This window comes from Oryza sativa, chromosome 2 (assembly GCF_034140825.1).
Source record: "Oryza sativa Japonica Group chromosome 2, ASM3414082v1".
NCBI lineage: Eukaryota > Viridiplantae > Streptophyta > Magnoliopsida > Poales > Poaceae > Oryza > Oryza sativa.
This window is the reverse complement of record NC_089036.1, coordinates 6,023,508-6,043,178: the sequence shown is the minus strand read 5'-3', so window position 1 is coordinate 6,043,178 and position 19,671 is coordinate 6,023,508. Positions and strand designations below refer to the sequence as shown.

At 42.7% G+C, this 19,671-nt stretch overlaps 1 protein-coding gene, 1 long non-coding RNA gene and 1 pseudogene across 2 annotated transcripts; 1 reads left to right on the top strand and 2 right to left on the bottom strand.

The window, feature by feature from the left end:
- The first annotated feature begins 1,307 nt into the window (after positions 1-1,307).
- Positions 1,308-3,047, top strand: LOC107275654 (UDP-glycosyltransferase 73C6). The gene has a single exon (XM_015768866.3). It carries the CDS (start codon positions 1,379-1,381, stop codon positions 2,903-2,905), a length of 1,527 nt encoding a protein of 508 aa, XP_015624352.1. The 5' UTR covers positions 1,308-1,378; the 3' UTR covers positions 2,906-3,047.
- Positions 3,048-4,103: 1,056 nt separating this feature from the next.
- On the bottom strand, positions 4,104-6,188 carry LOC9267356 (uncharacterized). The gene is made up of 3 exons (XR_001543159.3): positions 5,834-6,188; positions 5,675-5,754; positions 4,104-4,632 (listed from the first exon to the last, which is right to left on the bottom strand). It is a non-coding gene; the product is annotated as an uncharacterized lncRNA (long non-coding RNA).
- A 2,864-nt stretch (positions 6,189-9,052) lies between these two features.
- On the bottom strand, positions 9,053-12,609 carry LOC4328680 (UDP-glycosyltransferase 73E1-like; annotated as a pseudogene).
- Between the last annotated feature and the right edge of the window lie 7,062 nt (positions 12,610-19,671).

Sequence of the window (19,671 nt, the reverse complement as noted above, 5' to 3'; positions counted from 1 at the left end):
TCGCAATCACTTTAAAATCAAGATTGCTCGGGTGTTCAGTGCACTGCTCATGTTTGATGCTAATATAGATTGGACCGAGAAAAATAATCAATGCAAAACCCATAAAAGAACGTGGGGAATCTATGCGTACGAAGTGAGTTGGCGAGTAGACAAATGGAGGGGTGGTTTAGACCGTGAGAATTTGTAATTTATTCCAAGGAGGTATTGTGTAATCTAGTGATGAACTCATAACGAGGGAATGCCATGATTTTTTTTTTCTGCAAAAATAAGAACATGAAAGAATTTCTGAAAAGAAACAAGCAGTGGCCCGTTTCAATGGTGCGGACCGTGCGGTCGATGCCTTGGTGGGTCTCACATTCTCACTGGCCCAGCCTCGGCCCATGGTTATTACTATTTCACATTTCTGGGTGCACTTGTCAGTAGGATAATAAAAAAGCTCGAGACTCGCGAACCGCTCGAGCTCTTAACGAGCCGAGGCCTAAGCTCATGAGCTTTGTCGGGCTTAGCTCGATCTTCTCACCAGCATAGGTGCACATTTAATTTTTATCTTTTATATAATAAGCTAGTAGGTAATTAATATACATTCACGTGAGAACTTAGTATATATATTTTGTAGCAGAAAGACCTCTAGATGGTTTAAAAAAGACGCGAATGACCTAATATCAAATAATTAAAAGTGGTAAGGCTTCGAGTCTAAATTGTCTAGCCCACCACCTTGTGGAGCTAGCTAGAAAACCTATGAGCGTAATTAGGGGTGGGCATTCGGTCTAACCGAAAATTTCGGTCTCGGTCTTCGGTCTTTCGGTCATTTCGGTCTTTGAAAAGTGAAGACCAAATTTATGTGAAAAACTATCAGAACCGACAAATTCGGTCTCGGTCTCGGTCCTGACTGAAATTCAACAATATTTTCATATATGCAAAGAAATAATGGAAATTTTCAACACAAAAATCACAATAAAAATTCGTAAGCATTTATGAGTAAAGACTCTTATTAGGTTGCATGCCTAGAAGAAGTAGGGATGTGAAAATTAGAGTTTAATCCTATTAAACATAGTGGATTGTAGATTGTATTTAGACATTTTTTGATAATTCGGTCTTTTCGGTCTATTCGGTTATCCGAGGAGACTAACCGAATTGACCGAACAAAATTCGGTCTTTCACTATCTAGGACCGAATTGATGACCAGATTTCTCGGTCTCGGTCTTTTTGGTCTCGGTCTCGGTCTTTCCGGTTCGCTCTTTCGGTTCGGTCCTTTTTTTTCCCACCCCTAGGCGTAATCACTCCATATATCCAACGTCCCATGTTAGCCACGCCATCAAAGCTTTTGGCTGGTGGCTGCCGCTCGCACCGGCTGCAAACGCTCGTGCTCACCTTGTCCATGGCGCCCACGGCTGAGCTCGATACTGCTACGTCACCGCCGCCGCCGCACTTCGTCATCGTCCCCTTTCCGGCGCAGGGCCACACCATCCCCATGGTCGACCTCGCGCGCCTCCTCGCGGAGCGCGGCGTCCGCGCCAGCCTCGTCGTCACGCCCGTGAACGCCGCGCGCCTGCGCGGCGCCGCCGACCACGCCGCGCGCGCCGAGCTGCCGCTCGAGATAGTGGAGGTCCCGTTCCCGCCGTCGGCCGCCGACGCCGGCCTGCCGCCGGGCGTCGAGAACGTCGACCAGATCACTGACTACGCCCACTTCCGTCCGTTCTTCGACGTCATGCGCGAGCTCGCCGCGCCGCTCGAGGCGTACCTGCGCGCGCTGCCGGCGCCGCCCAGCTGCATCATCTCTGACTGGTCCAACTCGTGGACGGCCGGCGTGGCGCGCCGCGCCGGCGTGCCGCGGCTGTTCTTCCATGGCCCGTCGTGCTTCTACTCCCTCTGCGACCTCAACGCCGCCGCGCACGGGCTGCAGCAGCAGGGCGACGACGACAGGTACGTCGTGCCGGGCATGCCGGTGCGCGTGGAGGTGACCAAGGACACGCAGCCAGGGTTCTTCAACACACCAGGGTGGGAGGACCTACGGGACGCGGCCATGGAGGCCATGCGCACGGCCGACGGCGGGGTGGTGAACACGTTCCTGGACCTCGAGGACGAGTTCATCGCGTGCTTCGAGGCGGCGCTCGCCAAGCCGGTGTGGACGCTGGGGCCGTTCTGCCTCTACAACCGGGACGCCGACGCCATGGCGTCGCGCGGAAACACGCCCGACGTCGCCCAGAGCGTGGTCACCACGTGGCTCGACGCCATGGACACCGACTCCGTCATCTACGTCAACTTTGGCAGCCTCGCTCGCAAGGTCCCCAAGTACTTGTTCGAGGTCGGCCATGGCCTCGAGGACTCCGGCAAGCCGTTCATCTGGGTGGTGAAGGAGTCGGAGGTGGCCATGCCGGAGGTGCAAGAATGGCTGTCCGCGCTGGAGGCGCGCGTGGCGGGGCGCGGCGTCGTGGTCCGCGGGTGGGCGCCGCAGCTCGCCATCCTGTCGCACCGCGCCGTCGGTGGCTTTGTCACCCACTGCGGCTGGAACTCGATTCTGGAGTCCATCGCCCATGGCGTGCCGGTCTTGACGTGGCCGCACTTCACCGATCAGTTCCTTAACGAGCGGCTCGCCGTCAACGTGCTCGGCGTCGGCGTGCCGGTCGGCGCAACGGCGTCCGTGTTGCTGTTCGGCGACGAGGCCGCCATGCAGGTGGGGCGAGCAGACGTCGCGCGGGCGGTGTCAAAGCTCATGGACGGCGGCGAGGAGGCCGGCGAGAGGAGGAGGAAGGCAAAGGAGTACGGGGAGAAAGCTCACAGAGCCATGGAGAAAGGGGGCTCCTCGTATGAAAGCCTGACGCAGCTGATACGCCGCTTCACCCTGCAGGAACCAAAAAACTCAAGTTCTATAACAGTAGAGTGCAGTGCAAATAGGCACATTTGAATCCACAGATTGCAGTGTTTTCCTGAATATTTTTTTTCCATTTTGTTGGCATTAGGTTTGATTGCAATGATTTATTTCTCCATGCATGGACATCCATGCACATAAGTCACCTGTCTTTTCTTATTCTGAAGAAGTTAATGGATGATGTAATTCTATTTGCGGACAACTTTCTTCACAATGTGGACTTGGAAGTTGGAATATTCCAATGAGAATCCAAGAAGATGCATGCCTCCAGAAATCAGAATATTCCTAGGCCGTGTTTAGTTCCAAATTATTTCATCAAACTTCTAACTTTTTCATCACATCAAAACTTTCCTACACACACAAACTTCCAACTTTTTTGTCACATCGTTCCAATTTCAACCAAACTTCTAATTTTGGCGTGAACTAAACACACCCCTAGTTGACTTGGAATTGTTGGCTTTTGTCAGGATCCCAATCTACCCTATAGTTCAACGTTGCTTCGTCTGAACATTTTATCTTGGCCGTGTTTAGTTCACCCCCAACTTCCAACTTTCTATCACATCACATCACATCCAAAACTTTCCTACACACATAAACTCCTAATTTTTTTTCCAAACTTCTAACTTTCCCCAAACTTTTAACTTTTTTCAGGAACCCTTGTTGATATCAGGCTAGCTCTATCAGGTTGTCAGTTGCCACCTTTGTGGCCTTTCATATTTCACCTTTCGCCACTTATGATCATCTTGCAATGCCATCCACATTCAGATGATCTGTATGGTGTAACAAGTCTGCCACAAACAAGTGAGTTCAGTGTTTAAATTCATCAAGAAAATACACTTGGTGATGTATTGGATCTCGATCGATCTGATAAACCAACGATGACCATTTGCTTGTTTTCTCTCTGTGTGTATGACTCTGCTTTAGGTTTGCCTGTCATTTTCATGAGACACTAGCCAATTAGTCGTGCGTTGCACAACTTTGGGTGCCTGTAATGTACAATCATACTTAATTTTGATTTTTTTTCTTACAAAATCATACAACTTGATTTTAAAACTATAGATTCAGCTCAAACTATATTTCAACTGAAGGTTCAAATATTATGTCCAGGATCAACCTCTTACCGTATACGGTGAAGAGGTGAGAATGTTTACTCAGCAATACGATGCATAAGGTTCACAGTTATCAAACCTAACGCAATACACAGTAGCAAAGTAAACGGCAATCAAGTCCATGATTTGAAACCAACACAAATTGCTCAAAGATCATTTGGCCTCCGAGTATCTCAAGAAGATAACATAATAAACATTCCAAAATGAAAATGTACAATTTGGTTATGAAGTATAGTAAAAAATCTAGAGTGATCACAATTACAGTAGTTTGTCTATTTATGCATTATTGCCAACCAAAAATCCTTCAGCCCAAGCCAAGGAGGTTTTCTCTTCTCTGTAGGCCTGCCATCAACCACAACTCATTCATTTCAGGAAATTCGCATCAACAAAAATATTCTTGGCTTGCAAAAGCAAAGCAAAACTTTGTAAATCTTCAGGTAGTTTCTCCTAGACAGCAAACGAATGATGACAGGTTATTCTCATCCTTGTAAGTGATGGTTCTGCCCTGAATAATAGTTTCAGAAAATCTAGTTCATGTTTCTTTTCTTTGAAGTTGGTAAGCTCCACCTCTGCGAGTAACTTCATCAGAACATTATGAGCTCCCTAGCTTGTTGATTGATAGCAGATGCAATTCAAAGAACATGATTCTTCCCCCTGAAATGAAAGAATATTTAGGTGTAGTTGAAGTTTTAGTTTTGGAACAAAAACAAAACTAAGATATGAATAGACTGATTCTCTTATGAGATGTTAAGGTGGAGACGTCATAAGTAGATTATACAAAAGAGTTACAACATAGAAGAAAAAAATATTTTAAGGGTAAACTCAGTAAGAAAATATCTTCTTTAGATTCCATCTAATGTTGTCAACTAATAATTTTTCTAATTCAACGCAACTGAAAATGCTTCAGAGCAAAATTGTCTCGTTAAGTGTAGTACCTCAGGTCCCCTTTCAATTTTTATTCTCTCATTTTTTTAATACCTATTATTTTATATCAAGGAGCAAACATAATTCCTTGGCGATCTCTAAATGAAAGTTTAACGTCTTGTTAGTTTTGCTATATAACTTGGTTAAAGGAGACTGTATAATAGCATGCCACTTGCAATTTAGTAGTCTTGCTTCTGTGTAATAGCACCTGAAAGTATATAATTGAATTTTACTGTTGGATGGCCTTGAAGATGGAATCACTACTTAAAGCATATGATTATGTAGTTATGCATTACTAATTAACTTAAAGAAGTGATTTTAGATATAACAACATTTGCATTCTGCCTTGACCATTGCACAACAAATAATTACCTAGATGCGATGCCTATTCTAGAAAATAAAAAACAATGAAGAATTAGGCCCATCTTTAAATCCCACAAATCCTTGATATGACTCACAAAGCCTCAAAATCCTATATATGAAAGAATGAGATGTAGTGTTTTGCATAAATAGTAGAACGAATGCATTCTATTGACCTTTGCTTCCTCCACACCATTACTCACGATTTATGGTGATCCTACACCAGTTCATTATAGTGTGCTGACACATCTATCAGTGTGAAAATCAATGTACTTCCTCCGTTCTGTATTATAAGACCATTACCCACATTTATATATAGATGTTAATGAATCTATACATTTCTAGCACATCTATATGAATGTGGGCAATGCTATAAAGTCTTATAATACGAAACGGAAGAAGTAATATTTACCATGATTGTAGCCATACAGAAATTTGTGCCTCGCTCTTCATCACTCCATCTTTGGCATCGTCTCTTTTATTTGAGCCGATCTGCAGTGGTAGGCCACAGCGTGGGAAGACAGATAGGAGGGGATGGGATATATTGATTATGTAACTTATTACCAGATACCTGGGATGGGATCATGGGATTCAGTGGGCAAGGGAGGAAGAGATGGCGACAGTCTTGTTGCAGTACTTCTGCTTGAATTTGCGATCTGATTTTTGACCTCGATCCACCATCGTCGATCTCGATCTTGTTCTGTTCTTTGCAGCTGTGATTCGGATCAATGGGGAAACACGGCAGCGGCGGCGGCGGAAAACGCTGCGGTGGAAACGATTTGAAGCAGTGGTGCGGATGGGGAGGTGCGGTGGGAGGGTGGCAGTGCAAACGAGGAGGCGGCGGTGGCCAGTGGAGGCGACGGCAATACGGGCGGAGCGCGAAGACGAGAGAGGCAGTGGTGCACACGCGATTGGGAGTGTGGGCTGTGTTTTTTTTTTTTTTTTGCCGGGTAAATCCGTGAGACCGATCGGGAGTAGTGCGGTGGGCCGTGGACACGTGGGCTTTATATATTCACGAGGCTTCCAGCCTTTTCAGTCCAAGACTCAGGAAGACTACTCATGTTACTTCGAAATCCAATGGTCCGTGTTGATCACATGGTTGCATCCGACGGTCATTTTTAATCCGATGACGTGGCACATTCTGGTGGTGAAAAACTTTACTTTTTTCACTACTTTAGATACTCTAGGATTAAAACTAGATTGATTACCGTTTCTCAAAAAAAATAATAATGAAAAACTAGATTGATTATTGTGTTGCAGGCTAGATGCTAAGTCGGTACAATTAGATCTCTGAAGCCCTTTTCTCGCTCTCCACATTTTCGATCAGAAAAAGGGTCTAATTCGCACATGTAGATTTTAAAAATTTCCATTAATAAAAAAATACTCAGTTTTTTATAATGAGAAGGTAGGAGTGCCATTTGATTAAATGAAACATTTGATTCTCTTGCAAAATTTGTACCATACGTTATGAATTGCAGTATGCAAGTATACTAATTTCATAGTTGCAAATATTTGTCCCAAAATGTAATTTAGTAGTATGAGATATTTTGGATGCACAAGAGTTTATCACCAATCATTATCTTGTGATGGTTAGAGAGGTCAGGATTCATGAGACTGTAGCTCCATTACTGAAAAGAGAAAAACGCAGCTTGTGATGGCTGCAGAGGCCATTCCCTCCTTCAATCTTCAGACTGTATTTTTCATTGGAGCAGAATCAAAAAGTGAAAATTGATTGACGGTGCATGCCTGCTTGCTTGGGTGTGTTTCTTGGCTTGTGCTTTCTTCCTCATGGAGCGGACAGTATCAGTACCAATTAATCGAGCAGTTCAGCTGCAGCTAGCCACATCTGAACGTCTTGAGACCAGATGTTGATTGGCATAATTGTGGACTACGACAGGTTGATTTTTGCACTATTCGTTTTCATCTTGCCTTCCTAATGCAGTGTCTGGATGAGTTACAGAGGTCGCGTAGTCAAATCTGAAGATCCAACCGTGTGGTTGAAACCTAGAACACAGTTTGTTTCAGATGTCGTAATTTTGTTTCCTGGCGTTCTTTGTATATTCTTTTATCCAGCCTATACACTTCTCCAATGCAAATAGTCGATCAACATTTCTATGTGATACATCACTTACATAGAATTACAGAAAATACATATATTTATATTTCGCGTCGTACCGGTGCTACGTGATCATGCGTGTGGGAAACAACGAATGGAGGACCGGGACTGACACCATCTCTGGCAACATATACGCGATCTTCAGAGAAGGAAAAAAATAGAGGAGATTGACGATGACGGACAAAAGAACGTAACACTTTACTCCATGCTAAAAAATTACCTCAGTCCTAGAATAAATACAGTTTTATGAGTAGAAGGATAAATTAACAACGAGGGAAAATCATCTAGCTGTTCCCTATCAATTGGGGGGTGGTTGAAAGTGTGAAGATAGTTGGGTGTAAATTAGAGAACATTTAAATTAGTTGTTATTAATGGGACAAGTAACAAGTAGCACTATAAGTTTTACTTATTTTGGGACAAAATTAAAATCGAGAATTGCACTTTTTAGGACGGATATAGAATAAGACGTAAAATCGATCTTGAATATCGTAATTTAACCATTTATTTCTTTTATAAATTATTATCCACAACAACAAACTTTACATCATATGAAACTTACCAGTTGATTTTGCTACCGAACCGCTATGGGAAGCACGGCTGCTCCGGTATCCACCATTAAGATAAACCCTGATCTCTACCAGTACTAGTATTATAGTACTAGTCTTATTATTAGTAGAACAATCTAAATCATCGATTTATACTACAAGTAAAAAAAATCTACCACAACTAATTGAAGCTATAGTATAAATAGAAATTATTCATTAGATAAAATAAGACAAATGCTTACATAAATTGTGCTACCTCTATAGACCATCATGAAAATTACCATGTTAATATGCATGTAACCACATTTTTAGGAAAAAGGGAAAGGTTATATGTATAAGTGGAATTCATGTTAACTTCAGTTGCATTTGTTCCATTGAAGCGAGAGCCTATAGATTAGGAAAACCCAACAAATTAACCCTCGTAGCATAGATTTTAACAAAAAGAAAAAGATTTAAGATGCGGAGAACAAATAAAATAAAATCATAATTAAAAATATTAGTAAAATAAAAGCCTCAATTTCATAAATCATAATACAACTCGGAGATTACCGTCGGTCTTATGCGACAACCGCTATCGATTATATAGTTTTGGTTGTGATAGTGTTCTCCTATTAAATATGGAAGATCAACAAATACTATGAGAAATAAAGTAACGAGGACGGAAGTAATGGTAACAACTATGCACAACTAAAGTGAAGTGCATGGGCATCCAACCATAGAGAAATAAACCAAAACCCAGCTGAGCTAGATGGTGTAAGGAGTATTTAAGAAGAGAGCATATGGAGCAACCCCGCCGTCCCTTGGGCACATAGAGCTGCGCGCCGCCCTTGTTGGCGAACTACCGGACGTAGAAGACCCAGCTGAGCTAGATGGGGTAAGGAGTATTTAAGAAGAGAGCATATAGAGTAAACCCTCCGTCCCTTGGGCACGTAGAGCTGCGCGCCGCCCTTGTTGGTGAACTACCGGACGTAGAAGACGGCGTTCTGAAATGGCAGGGTGTTGAGCGTGTTGCCATCGCCGAACTTGGTGACGGGCGCAACCCGGTGCCCATCGCCACCCATCGCTGCCGCCATGGACCAACTCAACAACGGTCAGCAACGCCAATGCTACAGCCAACTGAACAACGCCATTGCCATGAACACAACAACAATTAGCATCCATTGGGGAACAAATCAAAACAGTCCTTCCAGATCAAAACCTCCAAAATTCGGGACCAATAAAACTAAGACGCGACAATCTTAAAGAGAAACTAAACTATCAAGAAGCAAGGAATAGATATGCCATTTTCTCCAAGAGAAAAGATCCCGATCACATGAAGAATCAACAGGCCAAGCCAGTTACTATCGATTATATAGTTTTCGGTGTGATAGTATTCTCCTATTAAATAACAAAGCAGAACCCAGCTGCTAGATGGTGTAAGGAGTATTAAAGAAGAGAGCATATGGAGCACAACACACATGTCTACATCTAGCGTAAGATTTGTTTCGCTCCACTATCTCACAACAGTTCTATCTCCACTATCTCACAACAGTCCTACCTTAATTTCAAAGTGCTAATTAACCATACAAATCCTGTTTTTTTTCATCCATCTATACCCTTCAATTTATATAGTACTCCGCAATGAATGACATGAAATTCTTCATCCAATTCTTCCGAGCCACCCGCGTTTAATTTGGTAGGTGGTCATGCATTCTTGCATACATGGAGTCACCTAGCAAGTAGTTACCCGGTCAAGGGCCAAGGCTATCACTTATTAGTTCCTACTTTGTCTTTATTCCGCTGTTCTTCATGTGTTTGTTTCATCGAGGAAGCATACATGCATACATCACGTGTGAGTTGGATGAGGAACCCCTGACCTACAATGATGATTGTGTGGCTCTAACGTGAGAGGCTCTCCTAGCTAGCCTTAGCCCGACTCATAGCCAGGGTTCACCAAGGGCCTGTTTAGTTTCCAAATAAAATTTTTCATGCCATCACATTAAATGTTTGGACACATGCATGCAGTATTAAATGTAGAAAAAAAACCAATTACACAGTTAGCCAGGAAATTGCGAGACAATTCTTTTAACCCTAATTGCGCTATGATTTGACAATGTGGTGCTACAGTAAACATTTGCTAATGATGGATTAATTAGGCTTAATAAATTCATCTCGTAGTTTCTTGGCAGAATCTGTAATTTGTTTTGTTATTTGAATATATTTAATACTTCAAATATGTGTCCGTATATCCGATGTGATATGCAGGGGCACAATTTTTTGCCAACTAAACAAGCCCTAAATCGTTTTGGATGTGGTTACCATCACCTCACAGTGAGACGGTTATCACGATAACAGCGTGGTTACTATGAAAACCGTGCGGTTACCACAAGGTTTATAGTGATTAAAAACTAAGAAAATTGCTGGACGTGATAATAGTGATAATCACACGATTTTGTAAACCCTATTCATAGCAAGATCAGTTAAAAAGTACTCCCTCCATCCCAAAATATAAGCATTTTGGCTATGAATCTGGACAACTGTATGTCTAAATTTATAGCCAAAAGTTGTTATATTTTAGGACGGAGGTAGTAGAACGCAATTATCCTCAAAGATATTAGAACAGACTGAATTTAAAACTAAAATTTATTGTCTCTAAATTTTAAAGGCCCTGTATGGTCAGATACTCTCTACTGATGTTAATACACGGCGCTGGAAGGCCAGGGCACCAAGCCAAGCCTGAGTTGCAGCCCATGTATGGTAAGCCATTTCTTTAATATCTTGTCCTTTACTTCTATTTTATTTTTATGTAAGGAAAAAGTGCGAATTACCCCCTCGAACTATCGCGGTCCTCCAAATTACCCCATAAACCCGAAAACCTGTCATCGTCCACCTTGAACTTTCAATACCGGACAAATTACCCACCTCGACCTAATCCAGAGCGGTTTTATCCAACGTGGCACACGCGTGGCAATCTAGTCAGCATTTTATTTAATAAAAAAGGGTGGGACCCACCTGTCATGCTCTTCTTCCGCTCTTCCTTCTCTGTCTTCTCTCTCTCGCGCAGTGCGCACGGCGAGGACGGGCGGTGGGCGTGGGCTGTCGGCGGCGCTCGCCGGCGCCAACGAGCTGGTACTGGTAGCGCCGTGCCCGTGGAGTACCTCGATGACGTGGAGCTTCACGGACACGGCAGCGTGCACGCCATGATCATGATGCCCATGTACTCCTGCCCCGTGCCCGTGGAGTACCTCGACGACGTGAAGAACTATAGCTGCGTGAGCCCGGCACCGAAGTTGACGCCGGCGCCGGTCATGCCGGAGATGATGCCGAGCGAGCGGCGGGAGACGAAGGGGATGACGCCGAAGATGGTGCCGCAGGCTGCCTGGGCGCAGAAGGAGAAGAGGACCATGCAGACGACGGAGGAGGGGAGAGTGGAGGCGCGGCCGAGCAAGAGGCAGAACGGCCGTCGGCGGTATGGAGGATCCAGATGTTCCATGGGCGATGGACTCCAAAATCGAGTTCCAGCTGCAGTGGGTGACGAAGCCACCGACGGCGCGGTGCGACAGGATGGCGAGCTGCGGCGCCCACCCGCGGACCACGACGCCGCGCCCCGCCACTCGCGCCTCCAGCGCGGACAGCCATTCTTGCACCTCCGGCGTGGCCACCTCCGACTCCTTCACCACACAGATGAACGGCTTGCCGGAGTCCTCCAGGCCATGGCCGACCTCGAACAAGTACTTGGGGACCTTGCAAGCGAGGCTGCCAAAGTTGACGTAGGTGACGGAGTCGGTGTCCATGCCGTCGAGCCACGTGGTGATCGCGCTCTGGGCGACGTCGAGCGTGTTCCCGCGCGACGCCATGGCGTCGGCGTCCCGATTGTAGAGGCAGAACGGCCCGAGCGTCCACACCGGCTTGCCGAGCGCGGCCTCGTAGCACGCGATGAACTCGTCCTCGAGGTCCTTGAACGTGTTCACCACCGCGCCGTCGGCCGTGCGCATGGCTTCCATGGTGAGTTGAAGAATCCTGGCGAGTTGAAGAATCCTGGCTGCGTGTCCTTGGTGACCTCCACGCGCACCGGCATGCCCGGCACGACGTACCTGTCGTCGTCGCCCTGCTGCTGCAGCCCGTGAGCGGCGGCGTTGAGGTCGCAGAGGGAGTAGAAGCACGACGGGCCATGGAAGAACAGCCGCGGGACGCCGACGCGGCTCGCCACGCCGGCCGTCCACGGGTTGGACCAGTCGGAGATGACGCAGCTCGGCGGCACCGGCAGCGCGCGCAGGTACGCCTCGAGCGGCGCGGCGAGGTGGCGCATGACGTCGAAGAACGGGCGGAAGTGGGCGTAGTCGGTGATCTGGTCGACGTTCTCGACGCCCGGCGGCAGGCCGGCGTCGGCGGCCGACGGCGAGAACGACACCTCCACTATCTCGAGCGGCAGCTTGGCGCGCGCGGCGTGGTCGGCGACGCCGCGTAGGTGCGCGGCGTTCACGGGCGTGACGACGAGGCTGGCGCGGGCGCCGCGCTCCGCGAGGAGGCGCGCGAGGTCGACCATGGGGATTGTGTGGCCTTGCGCCGGAAAGGGGACGATGACAAAATGCGGCGGTGGCAGCGGCGGCGGCGGTGACGTAGCAGAAACGGAGTCCGGCGTGGGCGCCATGGTGGGCACGAGAGCGGTGCGAGTGGCAGCCAAAAAGCTTTGATAGTGTGGGTGATGTGGGAGATTGGATACAGCATAGAGAGTGATTTATAGCCATCAAAGCGGTCCAGCTCTTTTTTTCTTTTTTGCGCCATTCTAGAAGCTTTTGTGATTATAACTATCTCGATATCTCTTCTAATCTTGGAGTATTATTATTGCTAACTACGAAAAACATACCTGCCTTTGTCTAGCTACTGTTTGGCTATGTACATCCTTTTGGTTTTGGGTTGCTGTGTTATAAGTAAAAGCTATACAATTAACCAACATTATTTTTCTATTTTCATCAGCATATTTAGTAACATTCTAACAATTGACGCTTAGTTAAGTTATTTATCGAAATAACCTTCGGTTGCACCACAATTTTGATGTACGTTTGAGTACAACCACATCACTATTTATGGCGTGGCATGATATTTTCCACACATGATCGCTACATCGAAACGTGGCAACGAACACTGCCAAACATGAACACGAGCTATAGTAGCCCGAGCAGATTAATTGGATGAAGAAAGGTTTTTAGCCATCGAGGTGGTCCGCTGATGTCTTTTGTTTCTCTCTAGAAGCTTTGGTGACACTATTGCATCATCTATCTTATCTATGTATTACCGTATCTCTCTAATCTTCTCTCATTATCAAAAAAAAAAAGCTCTACTCTTATATTATTATTATTATTATTATTATTATTATTATTATTATTATTATTATTATTATTATTATTATTATTATTATTATTATTATTATTATTATTATTATTATTATTATTATTATTATTATTATTATTATATGCTAAAAGTAGGAAAATTATCAACATATGTCCAGCTATGATGAGGTACTAAAAATAAAAAGTACATGATTCTATCAACAAATATCCCCATTTATACTCCTTCGCAAAGCATAGGAATGATTATATTGCACAACACTTAGCTAGAGGTCCCCAAGATCAATTTTTCCTTCCCCTTTCGCAGCAAGCGTTTGATGAATATAAGGACATGCAAGAAAATCTCCAATCCTTTACCCTTCAGGAGGTTGATGATTCATGGACATTTGTTTGGGGATCAGGGAAATTCACTTCGCGACTCTGTTACAAGCTCAGTTTTCTGGCTCTCACTCCCCCACCTACTATCAAATGGATATGACAGTCCAAAGTCAATATGAAAATTAAGGTCTTTGAATGGCTCTTCTTCATGGACAGGGTTAATACAAGGGATCTCCTTGATAGAAAGCACTGCGCGCCACCCAATACTTCAGTCCTTTGTCTCTCTTGCTCAGCTAATGCCAGAGAAACTAGAGATCTCCTGTTCTTCCTTTGTCCTTTTAGTGCGGCTTGTTGGAATTGTCTGGGATGGACATGGAACCCTAACTTGGATTTTCATCAAAGGATCCAGGCTCAAAAAGTGGCTGTCTTGCATTCTTGCTTTATGGATCTATTCTTAATTGCCTCATGGAATATCTGTAAGGAGAGAAATGGACTTATCTTCTAAGGCATCCAGCCCTCAGTGCAAAACTGGTTGATGAACTTGAAGTTAGATTTGAGCTTACATTTAATTAGGCTCAAAGAATGTTACAGGCCCCTAGTTCAATCATGGATAGATCAGCTGTAACTTAGATGTTTTTTTTCCTTCATTGTTTATCTTTTTCCTTCTTTGTACATACTACTGGAAAATTAATATACCGTGGGGGCCTCCCCCACTACCTTTGGTTAAAAAAAGTACATAAATCTATATATCCATCATTTTTTGTACATTTAATAATAAAAAGACATATTTCTAAACATGTTTAATAATATTCTAACAATAGACTATTAATAATGTTACTTCTAAAATAACCTTTCATCACACCACTATTTTGGCAGGCTTTTAAGTACAACCATGACATTGTTTTCGGTACGGCCGGGACGATATGCTATAGATATGTTAAATGGGGCGAGTACAATGGCTGAGGCTGGGCCGGTGAGCAGTGGCAAATACAGAACTAAACTTAAAGTGAAGAACTGTTAGTGGGATCCAAAAGTTGAATAAAACTATCCATCAAAATGAAAACTAGTTTACCCTTTTATCTAAAATTAGATATGAACAAGATAGTAGATTGAAAAATGAATTTGTAATTATGTAAAATAGAAGTAAAAGACAAGAGATTAAAGAAATGGCTTACTATGCATGGGCTGCAACTCAGGCTTGGCTTGGCCTTCCAGGGCCGTGTATTAGCATCTGTAGAGAGTATCTGACAATACAGGGCCCTTAAAATTTAGAGACAATAAATTTTAGTATTAAATTCAGTCTGTTCAAATATCTTTGAGGATATTTGCATCGTACTTTTTAACTAATCTGGCTATGAATAGGGTTTACAAAATCATGCGATTATCACTGTTATCACATACGGTAATCTTTTTAGTTTTTGAATCACTGTAAACCTCGTGGTAACCGCACAGTTTTCACGGTAACCATGTTGTTATCGTGATAATTGTCTCACCATGGGTGATGGTAACCCCATCCAAAACGGTTTGGTGAATCCTGGCTATGAGCCAGGCTGAGGCTTGCTTGGAGAGCCTCACGTTAGAGAAGATACAATAGCAGACTATAAGCCAGCTATAAACATATTTCGAGGAGATAAAAGACGAGAGAGAAGAGCACCGGGCTACATATTTATAGCCAGTTGTAGCACGGACTCTAAGATGCACATGTGTATGACATGTGGGACCAAACATTAATTATGTAGTATATTTTTATAGGTAACTATTGTATGAATTGGCTATTAAATTAACTATAGATGATTACTATTAAACTTGCTCTTAGAGCCACACAATCATCATTGCTGGTCAGGGGTTACTCATCCGACTCACACGTGATGTATGCATGTATGCTTCCTCGATGAAACAAACACATGAAGAACAGTGGAATGAAGACAAGTAGAGCCAATAAGTGATAGAATTGGCCCTTGCCAGGGTAACTACTAGCTAGGTGACTGTCCATATGTGAAAGAACGCATGACCACCTAACAAATTAAACGTGGGTAGCTCGGAAGAATCGGATGAATAATTTCATGTCATTCATTCTTACAGAGTACTATAAATTGAATGGTTTAGATGAATTAAAACAAAGACAAGATTTGTATGGTTAGCACTTTAAAATTAAGGTAGAATTGTTGTGAGATAGTGGAGCGAAACAAATCTTACAATGGACGTAGCCGGTGTGTCGTGTTCCATATACTCTCTTCTTTAACACTCCTTACACCATCTATCAACTGGGTATTGCTCTGTTATTGTTTCTCCATGGTTGGATGCGCATACACTTTAGTTGTGCCTAGTTGTTACCATCACCGCTCATAGTATTTGTTAATCTTCCATATTTAATAGGAGAACATTGCCATAACCAAAACCATATAATTGATAGCGTTTGTTCCATAAAACCGATGGTAATCTCCGAGTTGTATTATGATTTATGAAATTACGGTTTTTATTTTACTATATTTTTAATTGTGATTTTTATTTTTTTTTGTTCTTTGCATCATAAATCTTTTATCTTTTGTTAAGATCTATGCTGCAAGGGTTAATTTGTTGAGTTTTCCTAAAATAAAATATTAGGCTCTCGCTTCATTGGAACAAATGCAATTGATGTTAACATGAATTCTACTTATACATATAACATTTCCCCTATTCCTAAAAATGTGGTTACATGCATATTAACTTGTAATTTTCACAATGGTCTCTAGGGGTAGCACAACGAATCTAAGCGTTTGTATTATTTTATCTAATGATAATGTCGGTAGATTTTTTTACTTATAGTATAAATCGATGATTTAGATTGTTCTACTAATAATAAGCCTAGTACTAGAATACTACCAGTACCTAGAATACTACTAATACCGGTAGAGATAAGGGTTTATCTTAATAGCAGTTACCACATGCAGTCGTACTTCCCAAGTACCGGCCAGTCGTACTTCCCAAGTACCGGTAGAGATAAGGGTTTATCTTAACAGCAGTTACCACAGGCAGTCGTGCTTCCTATAGCGGTTTGGTAGCAAAAACAACTATTGAGTTTCATATGATCTAAAGTTTGTTGTTGTTGATAATAATTTATAAAATAAATAAATGGTTAAATTGTGATATTCAAGATCGATTTTATGTCTTATGATATATCAGTCGTAAAATAAGTGCAGTTCTCGATCTAAATTTTGTCCCAAAATAAGTAAAATCCTATAGTGCTACTTGTAACTTGAAACAACCCAGAAATTTAAGCTATTTTAAAAATTAAAAATTATGTGGCATATATCACTAATTAATTAGTTAACTAGCAAAATTGTTGGAAATAAGAATAAGCCACTCAAAATTTATGAAATTCACATCCGTCGAAGTTAAAGAAACAAACAATGTCCAATATACAACCACAATATAATAGTAATAATTGGAAATATAGTACAGCATCATGGACACCGTGGCGCCGACCGGCACGCCGACGCCGAGCACGTCGACGGCGAGCCGCTCGTTTAGGAACTGGTCGGAGATGTGCGGCCACGTTACGACCGGCACGCCATGGGTGATGTCCTCCAGAATCGAGTTACAGCCACAATGGGTGACGAAGCCACCGACGGCGCGGTGCGACAGGATGGCGAGCTGCGGCGCCCACCCGCGGACCACGACGCCGCGCCCCGCCACGCGCGCCTCCAGCGCGGACAGCCATTCTTGCACCTCCGGCGTGGCCACCTCCGACACCTTCACCACCCAGATGAACGGCTTGCCGGAGTCCTCCAGGCCATGGCCGACCTCGAACAAGTACTTGGGGACCTTTTGGATCATGTCGTTGAATAATTTTGTTTCCTGACGTTCTTCGTATATTCTTTTATCCAACCTATACATTTCTCCAATGCAAATAGTTGATCGATATTTCCATGTGATGTAGAATTACAAAAAAAATACATCTATTTATATTTCGCGTCGTACATGTGCTACTTGATCATCTGTGTGGGAAATAACTAATGAAGGACCGGGACTGACACTATATCTGGGAACATATATGTGATCTCCAGAGAAGGAAAACAGAGAGAGAGGAGATGGACGATGACGACAAAACAACGAAACACTTTACTCCATTCTAAAAAATTACCTTAGTTCTAAAATAACTATAGTTTTATGAGTAGAAGGATAAATTAACAACGAGGGAAAATCAACTAGCTGTTCCCTATCAAATGGGGGTGGTTGAAAGTGTGAAGATAGTTGGGGGTAAAATTAGAGGAAATTTGAATGAGTTATTATTAATGGGACAATTTACAAGTAACACTATAGGTTTTACTTATTTTAGGATGGATATAGAATAATATGTAAAATCGATCTTGAATATCGTAATTTAACCATTTAGTTCTTTTATAAATTATTATCAACAATAACAAACTTTACATCATATGAAACTTACTAGTTGTTTTTGCTAACGAACCGCTATGGGATGTACGGCTACTGCGGTATTTACTATTAAGATAAACCCTGATCTCTACTGGTACTAGAATTCTAGTACTAGTCTTATTATTAGTAGAACAATCTAAATCATCGATTTATACTATAAGTAGAAAAATCTACCACAATTAATTTAACATATAGTATGAATAGACATTACCATTAAATAAAATAAGACAAATGCTTAGATTCATTATGCTACCTCTATAGACCATTGTGAAAATTACCAATGTTAATATGCATGTAACCACATTTTTAGGGTTAGGGGAAATGTTATATGTACCCTCAGTTGCATTAATTTAATTTCTTCCAATAAAGCAATAGCCTAAGTATTTTATTTCATGAAAACTCAACAAATTAACCCCCGCGGCATAGATTTCAACAAAATATGAAAGATTAAGATGCAAAGAAAAAAATTAAAATTAAAAATAAAAATATTATTAAAATAAAAGCCGTCATTTCATAAATCATAATACAATTCGGAGATTACATTCGGTCTTATGAAACAACCGCTATCAATTTTATGTTTTGGTTATGACAATGTTCTCCTATTAAATATGAGGAAGGAGGTGCTAGCAACAACTGTGCACAATACGAGGAAAGAGATACTGCCAACAACTGTGTAACTGTAGTGGATAGGCATCCAACCATGGAGCAACGATAATTCAATAGACATGACAGAACGGACCAATACCCAAATGAGGACTATTAAAGAAGAGAGCATATGAAGCACGGCACACAAGCTGCGTCTATAGTAAGATTTGTTTCACTCCATTATCTCATTTCACTCCATTATCTCACAACAGTCATACCATAATTTTAAAGTGCTAACCATATAACTCTTATTTTGTTTTCATCTATCTATACCATTCAATTTATAGCACTCCGCAAGAATGGATCATCATGCAATTCTTCCGAGCCAACCGCGTTTAATTTGCTAGGTGGTCATGCATTCTTGCATATATTTGCTAGGTGGTCATGCATTCTTGCATATATGGACAGTCACCTAGCTAGTAGTTACGTACTCGGTCAAGGGCCAAGGCTATCACTTAATGATTCCTACTTGTCTTTTGTTTCGCTGTTCTTCACATGTTTGTTTCATCGAGGAAGCCCTGACCTGCATTGGTGATTGTGTGGCTCTAACGTGAGAAGCTCTCCTAGCAAGCCTCAGCCTGGCTCATAGCCGGGGTTCACCAAGGCGTTTTGGATGGGTGTACCATCACCCGATGATAAGACGGTTATCGCGATAACAACATGTTACCGTGAAAACCATGTGGTTAACACGGGTTCATAGTGGTTTTAAAAACTAAGTTTACCGTACGTGATAACTGGGATAATGCACGGTTTTGTAAACCCTACTCATAGCAAGATCGTTGAAATAGGAAGCGGATATCCTCAAATATATTACAAAGACAAGTTTTAACTCCACTATCTTGTTCATATCTAATTTTGGATAAAGGGGTAAACTAGTTTTTATTTTGATATATAGTTTTATTCAACTTTTGGATCCCACTAACCGTTCTTTAACTTTAAGTTTAGTTATGTATTTGCCACTGCTCGCCGGCCTAGCCTCAGCCATTCTACTCGCTCTATTTGAGATATCTATAGTAAATATCGTCCCGCACAAAAAACAATG